At 35.0% G+C, this 16147-nt stretch overlaps 1 protein-coding gene across 1 annotated transcript; it reads right to left on the bottom strand.

The window, feature by feature from the left end:
- Window positions 1–8506: 8506 nt before the first annotated feature.
- Window positions 8507–16128, bottom strand: LOC128993986 (TBC1 domain family member 30-like). Its single transcript, XM_054418149.1, has 9 exons — window positions 15962–16128; window positions 14360–14465; window positions 13827–14034; window positions 12883–13023; window positions 12351–12509; window positions 10813–10902; window positions 10077–10211; window positions 9132–9187; window positions 8507–8552 (listed from the first exon to the last, which is right to left on the bottom strand). Exons 1-8 carry the CDS (start codon window positions 16093–16095, stop codon window positions 9183–9185), a joined length of 978 nt encoding a protein of 325 aa, XP_054274124.1. The 5' UTR covers window positions 16096–16128; the 3' UTR covers window positions 8507–8552; window positions 9132–9182.
- Window positions 16129–16147: the final 19 nt, after the last annotated feature.

Here is a 16147-nt window from a genome sequence, read left to right as displayed (position 1 = left end):
GCATCAAAGAAAACAAATTGCAACTGAATACCATAGAGTATTTGGTCCAACTCTATGACTGGCCACCTTTTTGGGCCTCGATTATGGTGTCATTTACATAAAATGTATTTTTAGTCTACGGTGTTGTCTTGTTCTATTAATAAGCAATAAGTTTTGAATATTTACAGCCACCTTTAACTACAGGCCGCGGCCTGGTAGAATTGGCAATGTCGCAAGTGGTGTTGTTTAGTGACAGATGTCCCATAAGATAACATGGCAGACATGTGACATCAGCTCATTAATTTGTACTTTAATGATACTATGGAAGGGTACTATGGAAGGTAGTGGCTGTGAATGTATGTTTGTGGTGAGTGTGGTTCTTTTGTGAGTTTGCGCAGGTATGAGTGGTCTGTGTGAATGTGTAGGGCTATGTGTGTGGAATGTATGTGCCAAGTCTCGGGCATTTCAAATTATTTGTTATTTCTAATGGTAATCTATATATATAAAAGGCATTTCCTATATTTTAACGTGCAAACTGAACGCGTGATATATGCGTGCATTCACTTTTCATTCATTTTTCATACACTGTATCGTTTTGTATATATTTATCTCGTAAACTAGTTTTTTTATTATTTATCTTTTCTTGTAAACAAAATTCTGTGTACAATGTATATTATTTTCCCTTTTTAAGAGTAGTCTAAATTTACTGTTTATTGTGCGGATGATGGACTCAATCCCCAACCACAGGCATTAGCCCATTTGGGGATTACATTTCAGTAATTGTTGTTTGTACCATTGTAACTGATGTACTGTAATGAAATAAAAAGGATTCATTCATTCATTTGTAAAATGTTAATTTTTACATTTTAGTAGTAAGCTAATTTACAGAAAAGAAGAAAATACAGGGTGACAATTAAGTCTGGAACATCTTTTTAAATTTTTAAAACACAATTGGAAAAAATACCACTCCGTTAGTAAAATACAATGTCACAAACCCGAACTCTAACGGACAAATGGAATTAAGTAAAAAATGACAGCTGGGGCCCATTTCATAATAAACTACAAGTTACAAGTTACAACTTGTAACTTGTTATTTCCATTAGATTTGCATTGGGCAATCAGCTGATTTACTAATAATATTAGTTTGTACTTTATTATGAAATGGGCCCCTGTTCAAATATTCCTTGAATTTGCAATGTTTACTGTGAGGCACCCACCAGATGAAAATCATAAACGTACAAGCATAGGTCGATGGTGATCAGTTCAGAGGGTTACTGAGCGCTGCAGTCTGCAGTGGTGGGCTGAGCGTGAGGTTGTCTTGCTGTGTTCTGGCTAGATTGTCTGCTCATCACTTTTTACTGTTGATCCTTCTAGGGCGAGGATATAATCTTAAAAATATTCCCTCAAAACCCCCTTACACAGTGTGGTAGTGTTAGGTTTCCAATATTTTGAGTAGGAACTGAAGTACTGTGGTTTTTAAGCATACCTACATGGGTTCACATCAACTTTGAAAAAGAGAAATAAGAGATACTAGAGTAAACACGTTGCTCGAAATCGAGCAATTGCAAAGAATTAAAGTAGGCCTAGTTATTTAATAAAAACAAATAAAAGTTATCATAATTTCAGATGAGTTCAAAAGTCTACCTTTGAATTGACAAATAAATAAGCGATTAAATTACATAGCTGATCAAAATGTAAACAATTATATTCCTCATAAGGATAACATGGGAACTTAAACAGCCACTGGGGCAGAGTCCAAGGGACTTTTACAAAAATGTAAGGTCACTTTGCAAATCTACGCGACACGCTCTTTCCGTCAATGGATAAAATCGGTTCGACAAAGTTTCATGTAGGTTAATAGATTGTACATTATTTGACCCTTTGCCTTAACTCTATGACCGAGTTAAGCACATGAATTTTCATCAATTATTTTAACAATCAAACATTTACAGAAACAACGGGAACAACATTAAGAAAAGGAGACTCTCTATTGAACAGTTATCACGGATATTGACCCATCAAATGAGAAAATGCACTGGAATGGAAAGACAAGTTTAAACATTCAAGACAAAACAATCCAAATAAAACTGAATTTTTCTTATTAAATACCTATTTTGGATTGCTTGGAAGAAGTTATTTTATTTGGCAACTTTAATATTAAAATAGGATAATCTGAAACATTAATCTCTCAACCACTGCCAAGCACAATACCCCCCCTTCCCCCTTGGTGTAGGTTCAGTTTACCAATAATTAAGTACATAAAATCCTGAAGTTGTTAGCTTTTTGAAGGGGTCGAAACTGAGTCCAGTGCAAAAGGTAAATACAAAATAAAATGTTTCTAGTTTTATAAATACCATCACTTTATTTTAATGTACATTAACAATACCATTTATCAATTGGCACTAACGATAACTTGAAATCAAAATATTCCGTTCTTTAATATTTACATATATTAAGTTACCCTTTAATGAGGATAGAAACAATTTACAAAAATATCAAGACTAAAGATTAATAACTATCTAAATATTATACAAAAACCACAAAAACAATAAAGATTCAAACTTGGACTAATGAAATACATTCAGATCAAACAAAATGGAGGCATTCTACAAGGCATATCGGCAATACACGCACAAATATATTACCTGTTACTTAGTTTATTCAAAAATATTTATTGCTAATAAAAACCACTTTAGTAATTCTTGATTTGTTGGATTGCAAAATTTTACTTACTCAGTCAGAAATGTGTCTCATGGAGAATTTGTTCAAATGGTGAAAACAGAAAGTTATTAACTGTTTCAAAGTAAACATTAGCTTTCTTAATATAAATCCAAACGCCAGTTATGAATTAAATTTGAACTGAACTGACATTATCTAATGAAAAGATAGTGGAAAATTAAAAAATGTAACCAATTTATGCAATAAGTAATGCGGTTTATATTGTTAAGTAAAAATGTTGGATTACTTAAAACAACTATTGTCATTCATCTCTCAAATCCAACCCTCTGCCCGAGTGCTGTGAAATGTTTTGTATTTTATTTGTTACCTATTTACTATTGCAAGAATCATTAGGAATATGCACTTGTTACAGAACCCTTATGCTACAAATATAAATAACTCTCTCTAAACATAAATTTTTTTTGCTAGGGACGATTATAAAAAAAGACTATTGTTCTGAAAATGATCTCCAAATCAACATAATTTTAAAATAAAAGAGTTGAACAAAACTTGTTGCTTCCTGTTGGTTACTACGCTAAAGATACACTAACGAGTAGTTGTACTACCAGCCGTCAATTAATAATTCCATACTTTGAATTTCTACATTATTATTTTACTAGTAAATATTTTCACAGTTTTTAAGATAGCCTACCTCTTCCAAATCACGATTCAATAATCTTGACATGATGAACATAATTGGATATTGTGACACCAAGCACAATGTAATGATGGACGGATAACTTTAATTTCAAAACTAAGTTTTTCTATATTTTCTTACTAAACAGTTTGAACAAATTAAAATAGAGTTAACTTTGCGGAATAGTATAAAAATTCACTGAACGTTTCTTTATTTTATCATCTCTGCATCCTTGTCTCCTAAAAACTAAAATACAGAGTTTGAAAAAGAACCTTCTGTTTCTAACCAATCTTGGAAGCTTTATTAAATTACTTCCACTACTGTAGTTTCCTGTATGTACAGTTCGGCCAAAGTTTCTGTGCGCGCGACCAGATCTGGTTGAGTCTAGGCGAGGGGGTTGGCGGGGATACTTTTGTGAAAACATTTGTGTCTTGCTACTCACTCGCCACTACCCCTAGCACTGCCAATAGCCGGTACCCGTATGTTTTAGTTCGGCTAGTAGCGACCCGTCCACGCGCACAGAAGTTTTGGCCGATCTGTATTTGGAATCAGTAACTCATCATGTTTTCTTGTGTAAGCAGGAAATTTTACCTATTGGCAAGTCTGTTTAGTAGTCTCAAAATATGATGTGTAATTTAGTGTAGTGTAATGTCAAAGTTAAAGCAAATACAGCAAATCTTGGTCTGTATGGAGGAGTGAACAATGCACATGTAAGTTAGTTGCAGAAAACTAAAACCAAAGATTACATATGCTATGTAATCTTTGCTAAAACTCAAGCTAGTTTCTCTGTAACAAATGTATTCATTATTGATAGATATATTGTTCATGTTTCACAGTGAAACATGTCCTAAAAATGGGAAGCTCTTTTTCAAAAACCCTGTATTTACAAAACCAATCAACCAAATATTGATTTTGCCTGGGGGTTAAAAACTTAATTGTTTTCAACGCTAAAAAATATTTAAGAAAAACAAAATCATAATTAATTACTGAGATCTTATAATTTTTATAGCATTGGCTATGAATCTTTCAGTGTTGAAAAATTTAACAACTCAGATGTCGCCTTGCATAAAAAAAAATCTTTTCCCAGAAGGCTGGTAAGGTTATTAAAGTATGATAAGTAATAAAAAGTTACATACATAATACATGAAAAAGTATGAATATAACAACTTATATTTTAATTTATATTTGGTTTTGAATTGTATTTTCTTTTTCCATACACATTTTACTCAAGTAGAACCTAGCAATTTAAGTATTTGCGGTGACGACATATTCAGCTTATTGTTGTTGAAGAAGAAAAATTACGTAACATGTTTACTCGGAGATTTATCAGACTTTTGAGGAAGATACAAACCGAGCTTCACGCCCAATTCTTTTGGCTGGCGGGAAGAACTACGAACCGGAAAAGGATTGAACTTTTGAGGACTCAAAGATAACTTTTTATCCCCGTGTTTGTCAGATGTAGATACATCAAATGATTCTGCCCTTTTCTTTAAATATGATCTGTCTTCAACATGGCTAAAATCTAAACTTTCAGTCCTTGAATACCTTTTGAAGTCTTTAGATGATTCATAACAGTCTGTACTCCGTTCAGGACTTCTGATCAAACTACTATCCCGATCTCTTCGGAGTGAATGAGAAGAACCGTAGTAAGTTGGAGAAGGACTTTTAGCTCTGGTAAAACTGGAATAGGGAGAGGTCAGAGATTCAGTCGGGAGAGTGTCCAGTCTTTTTCTCACTGGCGAGGCACTTGAAAACCTGTGGTGGGGCGGAGACATACTTCTTCCATAATCCTCACTTTTATACCTGAACAGCGTTTTGTCTCTGGGTTCAGTTTTTGAAATGGACGATCTCACATCATCGGAAAGGAATTCCGAGTAAGATCGGTTTACTCTGGAACTACTCGATCTAAAATCGTAGGCACTTTCATTTTCTTCTTCAGATTTTAAAAGCTTTCTATCAGTACTTGAACTTTCAAATTTGTATGGTTCTTTGTCCAAACTCCTATATGGGTCAAGCTCTCCTTTTTCAATAAGCAATCTGCCATGACTTTTGTAGCTACTTAAATACAAAGAGTCGTCATTGTCTAATGTTTTTGATGATCTAATGGAAGGTCTGTAGCTTTCTCCGTAAAGATCAGTTTTAGTAGAAGACACGTCAAATGAAGCCGTTTTACTATCATGGAAACGATGTCTGGGCGACCTGTCGTATGACAAGTCAGTAATTGATTTTTTAAAACTATATTGATCATCCACTTCTGATGAGAATTTCAACATATCTTCAACTGGTGATGTTTTTCTTCTTATTATACTCTCGTCTGGAGTAACAGGAGTAATGGGGATAACATTAGACTCTGAATATTCAAGAACTTCTTCTGGTTTAATGTCTAGAGCACGGAGTTCTTTTATAATATCCTCATTTGTATCTGAAAGACTGTCTATTTCAAAATCTTTTGCTTCTACTTGTAAATAATCAGATTTTCTGTGCAATGCAGAGATTACTGGGTATGTGGATAATTTGTCACTTGACTTCACTAAATAATCTGTTGGTTCATTGACAGTTGAAGTTGATATTAGTTCCATCTTGGTATTTATTTCTGGAGGGGAATTTTCATCAACTTCTGTGGTCGGGGACATAATTGATGGTCTTTTTGAATAACTATACGAATCCTTGGTTATTTTCACTGTTATGTCATTTGTATTTTCACTCCTCTCTGAGTTCAATGTTGATGGCATGTAGGGTTGAAACGTATCCAATGACACAACCGTATTTTTAGGGTTTGAACTTATACTGGTATCGTTTTCAAACTTACACAGATCTGGCAAAGAATTATGTTTTTCATTAAGGTTCGATTCCAATAAAATTTCTTCCTGTTTAACTATCTTCTTTGCAGCAAATATTTCACTTGTTTCAGTCTTTTTATCATTATCATTACAAAAGTTAGATTTAGTTTTGTTCCATAAAGTTTCATCAGAACTTATAACATTTCTACCACAAACGTCGTCTTCAAGATTTTCAGGAGATAGTCTTGAATTTGCTGAAGACAACTTATTACACAGTTCAGGTTTCATATCATCACACTGAAAAGAGTTTGTAGAATCAGTATTGATGTTCATGATCGCTTTTGTTAGAGCAGAGATCTCTTGGCCCGATTTAAGTTTTTCAATATCTTCTTCAGGCGATTCTGACCTCAAAAACCGTTGATATATCAAAGTTTGATCCACATTTACCTCACTATTTCTTCTAGACTGCTGTTGTATTTTGGAAAGTATTTGTGAGTTTTCTTTTAAAATCAAACTCAAAGCAACTTCACTACCTCTTCTGTTGGAAGAAACTGATGAAGGTCTTCTTGGTTCTTCATCACAATTGTTTTTCTGCTGATCAATTTCTTTGTTGTCAATGTTGTCATGTTTAGGTTCTTCTTTCGTCTTTGTTGTGATATCTGTATTGCTTCTTTTAAGTTCTTCAAGTTCTTCAGCTACTACTTTCGGTGTGATTTTTATTTCAGTTGAATCACCAGTTCCAACCACAATTTGTTCCTCTTTGAGCCTATCACTTGAATTCCCTCTGCTATTATTGCTTTGGGTTTCAGTAGACTTATCTGATTCGTGAGTGTCGCTCATAGGGTTCTGCAAAGTTTCTGAGGCATTGTGAAAACTTGTAATCTTGTGTATTAATGTTGTGTCAACGGGGTCTATACTATTTGTACTGACATTATTAAAGGTGGGTAATACTTTCTCTGTGGATATAACTTTTTCTTGTTCCGCTTTAGAATTACTCATTGAAAGATGTGAACATTCCGGTTCTACTGAATCCACTTCGTCTTTAGAAGTCTGTCCTAAATTGGCGTACTTCTCTCTAATGGAGTTGATTCGTGCTTCTCTAGAAGTCACCGCAGTCACATCAGGCATAGATGAGTCAAAACTAAGCGATGCAAGTTTGGGTAGAACGCTAGCCAATTTCCTTTCAAGAGCTTTTTCTGAATCACTCAAGTTAGGCGAGGTTGTTCTGCTGACCCCATGACTCTTCAATTCAAATGTTTCGTTTACAGAACTTGACGTTTCATTTGAACTTTGTGACACCGTATTCACACCACTACACTGTGGATCGGATTTTGGCAAGCCACTGCTTTCATGATTCAACACCTTAGTAGCAATACTGCCATCCCCAACAGATTCTGAAACAGATATTTTAGCTTTCATGTCATCTGACAGATATAAGCTTCTTTGAAGCAATCCACTGCTACTGTCATGCTCATCTGATTTGAAACACGATGTTCCAGGTCGACTTTGTGATGAACAGTTTAATCCTTCAGTCTGCTCGGATTTCAATATTGTTACAGGCGAATTCACTCGAGATCCGAGTTGATGTTTTGAACTGAATTCAGACGAATTAGAGTTCCCAGAGTAATAATCATTATTTTCTCTCTGTTCAAAGCAATTTTTATTCTGAAGGTCTTGTTTAATGAACAGTTCATCAAAGTTATAGCTTGTATAAGGTGTTTCAGTTTCCTCGTCCTCTTCTTCTCCGTCATATAGTTCTGGACTTTCATTGTCTGCGTAGACTGCATCATTGACCTCTTCCTCAGCCATTGAGTCCGCTGGGTTACCATCAGTATCATCGTACGACTCATTGACTTTAGTTTCATCACACTCTTCTACAGATGCCATTCTATAAGTTACAGGCTTATGTGTCGTGATAATGTCGGGAACGAGAATAGTTTCTTCTTCAAAACCGCTCAAATAATCTTCAGTTGAGCACATTCTGTCATCGGGTATACTAGAAGGTGTATCTCTATCACATTTTTCCATTTCCTGGATATAATCTCTATCGAAAGGAAACAAAACTTTAGAGTTCAAGTCTTCAGACTCTATTCCAGCACTAGATTTTCTCCGTTCGATTTCAACTATTTTGAGGGAAAGTTTCCTATCCAATTGTCTTAGTTCTTCCGGGTCAATCCTGAAGGAAAGTTTTCGCTTATGTGATTTTTCTTCATCATCAGGGCTAATACAGGTTGGGCTCAAACTTTTCATGGAGACAGGACTTAAACTCTTGCAAGACTTGCTGTCGTTTAGTTGGACTTCCAGTACAGACTGGCGTGTGTGTTTTTCCTCTTCTGTTTTATCAATCGCTTCTTCATCTTCTTCTTTGCAGCTGATGATATCAGACGGATGTTGGACTTTTGGTTGCATCAATCTCTTTGGGGTGGATGGTTCTGTGTCTGTAAATAAGCAATAATTTATTAATAAGATTTGTGAATAATAAAGACACACATTGTGAGATGAAACCTTGAACATACTACATCAAAATTCTAGGAGTAAATGACCTTGTAAAAAACGCACTCAACTGAAATTATGAAAACTCAAAATAAAGCAATAAAACAACAAAATGTGCTACGTTAAATTGCAATCTACTACAGCATCTATGTTCATTCATTATCCAATATATACATGTTGTTTTATTACCTTAATAGAAATATCTTCAGTTTTAAACGGTTACAAACGATAAGGCACCAATGGAACAGGGGTAGTTACAAAATGTTGCACGTAAAAGTTTTCGTTGGAAATTTAGTTGTAGGAAAATACTAGTTCTGGATGAACAAAAGAATTCATGACTTCTTTTATAGTAGCCTACATTACCTTTGACGAATTTCATTTCAATAATATTATTTTTCTAAATTCCGGAACAAAAAGCAGCTATTATGAATTTAGTCCAACGCAACTCACACATGCTAACTACAACTGGAAATACTTCACCAAGAATCGTAATGACTGGGGTTGCAAACTCAACTACGTCTTACCGAACATTATTTCAGAATGATGTAATGAGATGAATTTTGAAGTGTGGAAGGTCAAACTGAAAAAGAATTTGTTCTGATAAATAATGAAACATTTATATTTATAACTTTTCTAGAAAGATCTCCCTTTTAATTTGGACAAAACCTACAAATAAGTTAACTTATATATGTAAGGAAATTAGCTAAACATAAAATACATTACAGTGTAAGAAGGACCTTGTACAAGCATATACTGTAGTGAAGTTTTCAGGCAAACATCATGATGAAATTTTCAGGAAGGAAAACAAGGAATGGATTAACAAGCAAACACAGTAGAGGAAGCAGTGAGAAAAGGAGACCTTAACAAAATGTAAAGCATAACAACAAAACCAGCACAGTAATGTTTTATGAAACAAGACTGAGTTTGAGATAAAATGAGGGGTGTTTTTCAGTAGTTGAGATTGCCAATCCTATTAGCCAAAGCAGCTAATTACCTAGGTCCTAGTAGTGTTTGAGCTATTTGAAATAATGGGTACGGTTAGCGTTTTAGATCACGATGTCATTAAGAAATTTAAAGTATAACATAATAGTGGGAAAACGCAAATTAATGACTCTGTGATACGTTTTTTCAGTCATGACGAGATCATGATGAGTCATGACTCTCCTTTTGCGGGCTACACTACTCGACCACTCAAAGTATAATAATTTGGCCAAATTTGTGTTAATGTTTCCGGGTTCATATAAGTGTTATTTGATGACTCTTCACGGCTTCAGGGATGAAGAGGAATTTTAACTTGGTAGACCTTTAGGTTCAAAACCTTGGTCGCTGACTGAAAAAACGAATCACAGACGGTACAAGAGGTATTAAACCTTTATATTTTATTCATTGTTAACAATATTCATACTTCATTAGAAGATACTTTCACAATGACTGTGATATTGGTTAGCATTTAGCAACACATCACACACCTGATGGTAGGAAAGCAGACGCATCACTGAGATCTTCAGAGTCACTCGGGCTTCGTTGAGGATCATCACATAGCTCCGTGGAGGTAGAGGACGAACTGCTGCGTCTGGAACCTGGCTCAGGGCTGTGCTCTTCATCTGTACAATCATCAGTGTCGCTAGAGAGAGGTAATAAACAAAACCTCCAACTAGAGGTGTGTGTGTGGCTCGAATTTCAAGCCAAGACAAGTCTAAAAGCTTGAGTGATCAAGCACCAAGTCAATCAAACTCAAGCCAAGCTTTTTTGCCACAATTGCAGTAGACAATGGTGATGTTTCCAAAAGCTAGTCTTGAGCTCGGCTCGATTGAGAACCACAGGCTTACAGACCTGTACCTCAAACACATTCTCTATGTTAATCTTTCTTCTGTTTTCCACTTTTCTGTTTGGTTTTTTGTATTCAGCTGCTTTAAACATTCAAGGATGTAACATACAGCTCGAGGGCCAACATTTTTAGATTTGTAGTGGAAAAGTAGGCTTAACCGATTGGGAATAAGAGTCCAAACTGGCACAAGATACACAAAACTTTATACTATACACAAAGCTGACAAAACATTAGAATATTTCATTGTCACTGAAATACCACAACTCAAAAGAATATCCTGAAGAATATTCTGTTTTCAACAAAAGTATATTATTTGTATAACAACAATAATGATTTATTCACCTAATTTACTTTGAAACTTTCCGTTACACACTCACCACTGTTATCTCTTTGTTGGATTTTCTTTCCGTCCGCCGTGTCTTTCCAGTGCAACGTCTCACCACTGATAGTTATGGTTTGTTTTTCTCCTAAAAATAGAAAGAGTTGTAATATTTTTCTTTAATAGGTTAACTACCAGGTGTTACACTCGTCTACAGGTACACACACCGCATCGTGTAGTCAATCAATCAATCGATCAAAAATTCTTTATTCACAAAGTTTAAAATAGACAATATGTCTTGAATAGCGTAATTAAACTAACATAAACAAAAAATTATAAACTAAATAATTAAAATCATTCACAAAGGATTTATATAGTAAAACTAAAAATGAGTGCTATAACTTAAAAAAAATCACAAAATCTTAGAAGGTTACGTCAGAGTAAAACTAGGTAGTATCTGGAATTCAAATGGTCGTTTCGAGATTACAATTTAAAAATTCTTTGATGGAATAAAATGGGTTTCTTATCAACAAGTCTTTTAGTAGTCTTTTGAATCGGTTTGTATTATTTTCCTTTTTAAGTGAAATCGGTAATTTTTGAAGAAATTTTAAGCCTGCATATGAAGGTTTTTTGGTATAGAATTCTAAATTATGTCTAGGAAGGTTAATTTGAAAGCGTGTGTTATATTTACTTGCAGTGGATAATAAATGAAATTGTTTTGCATAAATTATTGTCTCATAGATATACAAACTGTAAACTGTTAATACACCCAATTCAGGAAAGATATTTTTAACTGAATCTGTTCTTTTTAATTTCATTATCACTCTAATAGCTTTTTCTTGTTTTATAAGTATTTTATCCAAATTTGCCTAAGTTGTTGCTCCGTAAATGGCGATTCTATAGGATATGTGGGAATGAATTAGAGAATAATAGTTTATCCTAAGAGTTTCCAAGTTGCAAACCTTGGACATCAGCCGCAAGGCATGAATGCCAGATGATAATTTATTTACTACATAGTTTATGTGATTATCCCAAGATAGATTTTCATCAATAACCAGTCCCAGAAACTTTGTTTGGTTTACCTGATCAATTTTGTCTGTTTTTATAAAAATATTGATAAATAGTCTGAAATAGTTGAAATAGTCTACTGAAACTTGGCAGCAAGTGTGTTAATAGGTACTACAACTCAAATAGTTAATTAAAAGACAATTATTGTCTAGTTATAACAAACAGGCATACTTAACTAAGTATTATCATTGACCTTTTTTGAGTAGTCACCCAACCAATATAGACCACATGTAGCCATTTTTGTTCAACTAAAAAAGAACAAAGTTGAATGACTTACTCTGAGTGTATTACAGTCAAAAATTACATTCACCCTCATTTTGTTAATGCAATTTAATGTGACATAAATGCAATTTAATGTGATATAAGATATAAGGTTTCTATAAGTTGTCCTTTCACTTTTTTGGCTTGGTTGAAATGTTGACATATTCGGCAGAAATAAGTAATCTACTCCAGCGCACTCTGTCAATGGCTGTAGCTTAACATTGGAAAGGAATGTATAGTCCTACACAGCACAGTGTTACTACCTACCCTGTCTGGGTCGAGGCTGGGAAGGTGGAGGTATGGAGCCCGGAGGTGGACCAAGTCTTCGACCCTTGTTGTTGACTAGAGCGAACTTCCCCATCAACAGATGGTTCATGGCTACATGGGACGAGGTCGGGCCGACCAGACTCTGATTGCCACAAGCAGCTGGAGACAGAGAAATTCCTTGGGGTAAACAACTCACTGTTGATTTTGTGATTAACAAAAAAAGGAATTAATTTTTCAAGTCGAGTCATAATATTATACGGTATTGTTCATAATATTAAGTGTCAATCATTGCATTCCTTTACAATAATGTAAGATTTGGTGAGTAGTTGGCCCAATCGGTAGCGCCACGGACTTTGGGCCCAAGGCACCGATATCTGTTCGGATCCTGGTACCTATTTTATATTCAAAATCTTTGCAGTAATGCAATTCTGAAAGATTTTAAATCAGTCAGTGTTCTTTGCAAATTTATAGATCCTTGACTGCACATTCTCTTAGTTACCGCTGATATACTATTCACAATTGACTAACCCACCTGTAAGGATGACATGGGCTTGTTTCTGTCGCTCCCTCAGTTTGCGGTATTGCTTGGTCAGAGCCGAGATGTCCATTGCGATCTTCTCTTTGTCTGGACAAGTGAGGGCTCGCGGAGGTGAAGTTACACCAGTGGCTCCATCTGTGACAAACACAACATTGCTGGCAACATGATACACATAACATACTCATACAGATAACAGAATGTTAGAGACAATTTAGCCATACAGGCAATACACTGTCTCTGACAGCATGATAATTCAGACATAGTCAACAAATTGACGGGAAAAAGTATGTAAATATTGTTTCACCACGTTACACAGTAAGTATGGTTTCAAGACCGTATTCTTTGTATACATGAAAATCCTTGTTTACAGAAAGGGGCCGAGTCTCTAGTCAGCTGGAATACAGTAAATTTACTGTTCACTTTCACATGCAGGTGACATGTTTTCAAAAGGGTGTAATATGAGTTTCTTCAGTTCTTCATGCTAAATATTTGACAGGTTTGGCCAGGCACATGGTTCACAAATAAATAATGAAAAAGTTTAAAAACAGTTGACAATTTTGTTGAAATGTTGTGATAAAATAGTGAACTGTATGTTTAACATTGCTGTGATTGTTTGTTAGGTTTGTATGTTACTTGTGGTTATTGTGGCAAAACGTATCATGCACGACTCATCCTGAAAGATGTTTACGTTACCTGCATGAATCTATCGTATTTATATTGTAAACACCTACATTCCGCCTTGTAGCTTAATAAACAATGAAATAATTTAACAGATAACGCACAAGTTAAAAAGGCAGAAAAATATTCACTCTAAAAATTAAAGGGGAACGATGATATAGATAATTTTTCTTCCACAAAAAGTGAAGACCTAACATTCTAAATGTGCTACAAACGTAAACATGAGGAGTTAAAATGTAGCCACATGAACTTAGGCTAACCTTTCCGTTTGGGTGAGCGGAAGAGACCGTAGGCCGTGGCAATGGCAATCTTCTCATCGTCTTCCTCAGTATCAGTGTCATCATCGCTGTAGAAGAGTCGCAGACCTCGACGAGCGACTGTAGACACAGATTGTGTCCAAGGAGTGATGTTGTACAAGTACTTCTCTCTCAATTCCGGCAACTCGGGGAGTGTGAACCCTACAATGGCCTGCAAACACATTTAAATGGAAAGGATTAGTACGCTGAGAATAATTATACTCTGTAGACAAAAGAGTTCACCGACAGTGTAGACTAAGTTTATTGAAGGTGAACTCTTTTTGTCTACACTTGAAAGCGTCCCTCGGTGGACGAGGTATTGTGTGTTTGATGTGTCTTCTGTGGTCTACCTTTGCTTATTCAAAGAAAAGCTAGCTATTTATGTCTATAAATGGTGACACACTGTGGCTACGTGAGTAAGATTTGAGTCTTGCATTAGCACCAACAAGTAATGATGTATACAGTTTAAAAAATCAAATACAGAAATGTTTGATTACCTTGATCAGAGCGTTCGCATCCATCAATCCAAACTCAAGCATCTCCCGAGTCAAAACTCCCATGATGGAGTAAAACTCATCAGCACTCTCCACCGTCATGATACGACTGTGAAACATAAACGTATGCTATATAGTATATACAGATGATAAACACGTGTTTGGATTGGCTCTTGACTGGTTATAATGTTTAAAGTCTAATAATATTTGCAATATTGCATACAAGTAAATCACATAGTTTTGATTGGATTTGGTTTGTTTAAGTTGGGATACTGTCAAGATATCTTTTCTGATGCCACCCAGCTAAAAGTGAATCTAATAAGATTGACTTTTACCAAGCTTACAGAAACCAAGGTAAAATTCTTGGATTGTAAATGTAAACAATTTTGGAATGTACAAATTCTAGGAAAAGAGTGGTTTTGATTTAATCTCACTGGGTCAGAAATACAAATGCTAATCCGCCAAGCTTCTTCTTCTAGTTCATTAAAGTCAAAAATAAAAATTTTTGCAGATAAAAAAATGTATTGAGTAATTGAGTAGAATGGTCCAACCAATTTCTTTGTATTTAGCATTTAGGGATATCTGGAGACCTTTTCATGAGGATATACTTTACACATCAAGCCTGATTCTCTTACCAATCAAGTTAATTACTCTTCATGACATTCATTTGATAGTGTAGAGCAGGTTTAGTGAAATGAAATGAATGAAATGAAATGTTTATTGTCCTTAGAATTTTCACAAATTATTGACAAAGTCATACAACTGCTAAGGTTTATAGCATAGTCAGTTAATAAATACAGTAAGATACAATATAGCTAACTACATAAAATGAGACATTTTACAATACACATTTTAAATATTACAATTGAATAGGTAATCTAATTCTTAAGAAAAATTTGTGGTATTGAAAATAATGGTAGTGATTAAACCGCATAACCAACAAAGTCCAACAGTAATTTGGTCAATTCGCAAACTCTTAACTCTACTTAAAAATTAATACCAGACATTTCAAAAAATTCATTTAGAGAATAGAATGGGTTGTTCAAAAGCCATCTGTAGAATTTTGTTTTAAAAGTGTTTTCAGGATATTTTTGTATTAAATGTATTAGTTTGTTGTATATTTTTAGTGAGATTACAATATGGCTTTTAAGAGTTTTAGACAGTCTGAAAAAATCTATGGTAGCAAAATCTAGTGTAAAGGGTAGCACAAGAGTCACCCAAAATAGAACCTGGTGTGTTTTCCTTTGTTATATAAATGCAAACTCGGGCAAGATAAGCAAAAATATATACAGGATTGATTGAGAAAAGCCTCGTTTACACAAGGCAAGTTAACTCAGGTAACTTGAAATAAACTAATAAAGGTAACCTGTCTGCCTCGTGTAACGCGGATTTATTCTCTATGTAACAAGAAGGGCTGATTAAGCTACACAAAAACTGCAAAGACTGCTGTGTTGTCTGAGGTAAGCTTAAAAATTCAATCCTCACATATGTCCACCATTTAACATGATTTAAATTTGAAACAATCTCAACTCAACTCGAATTTAAATATGGGAGACTCTAGGATTCTAGGGTGGAGTCTTGAAGGTATAAACAGTAAACACTCACTCAGACAGTGTGCTCCAGATGGCCAGAGCAGTGGAGAGGAGGATGTGGTTCCCCTCCAGGAAGATGAGATCCCAGACCCTCAACACAGTGTCTTGAGGCAGGCAGTTGCAGAACAGAGTTAGGAACCACTGCATGGTGAACACGTTGGTCAGTGGAGGCTCGTAACTGGTACCTGCAGACAATTAC

The sequence above is a fragment of the Macrosteles quadrilineatus genome, unplaced genomic scaffold (assembly GCF_028750875.1).
Source record: "Macrosteles quadrilineatus isolate MER2022 unplaced genomic scaffold, UCM_ALF_1.0 Scaffold_5__1_contigs__length_97177068, whole genome shotgun sequence".
NCBI lineage: Eukaryota > Metazoa > Arthropoda > Insecta > Hemiptera > Cicadellidae > Macrosteles > Macrosteles quadrilineatus.
This window is presented reverse-complemented; position numbering and strand designations above follow the sequence as displayed.

Excerpts from the sequence above, each read along its gene's own strand:
- LOC128993986 (XM_054418149.1), bottom strand. The coding sequence starts at position 16,095 with ATGCAGTGGTTCCTAACTCTGTTCTGCAACTGCCTGCCTCAAGACACT. Across the intron at positions 12,510-12,882 it reads AGCCCATGTCATCCTTACAG|CTGCTTGTGGCAATCAGAGT; the intron begins GTGGGTTAGTCA and ends CTCTGTCTCCAG. Across the intron at positions 10,212-10,812 it reads CCAACAAAGAGATAACAGTG|ATGAAGAGCACAGCCCTGAG; the intron begins GTGAGTGTGTAA and ends ATGATTGTACAG.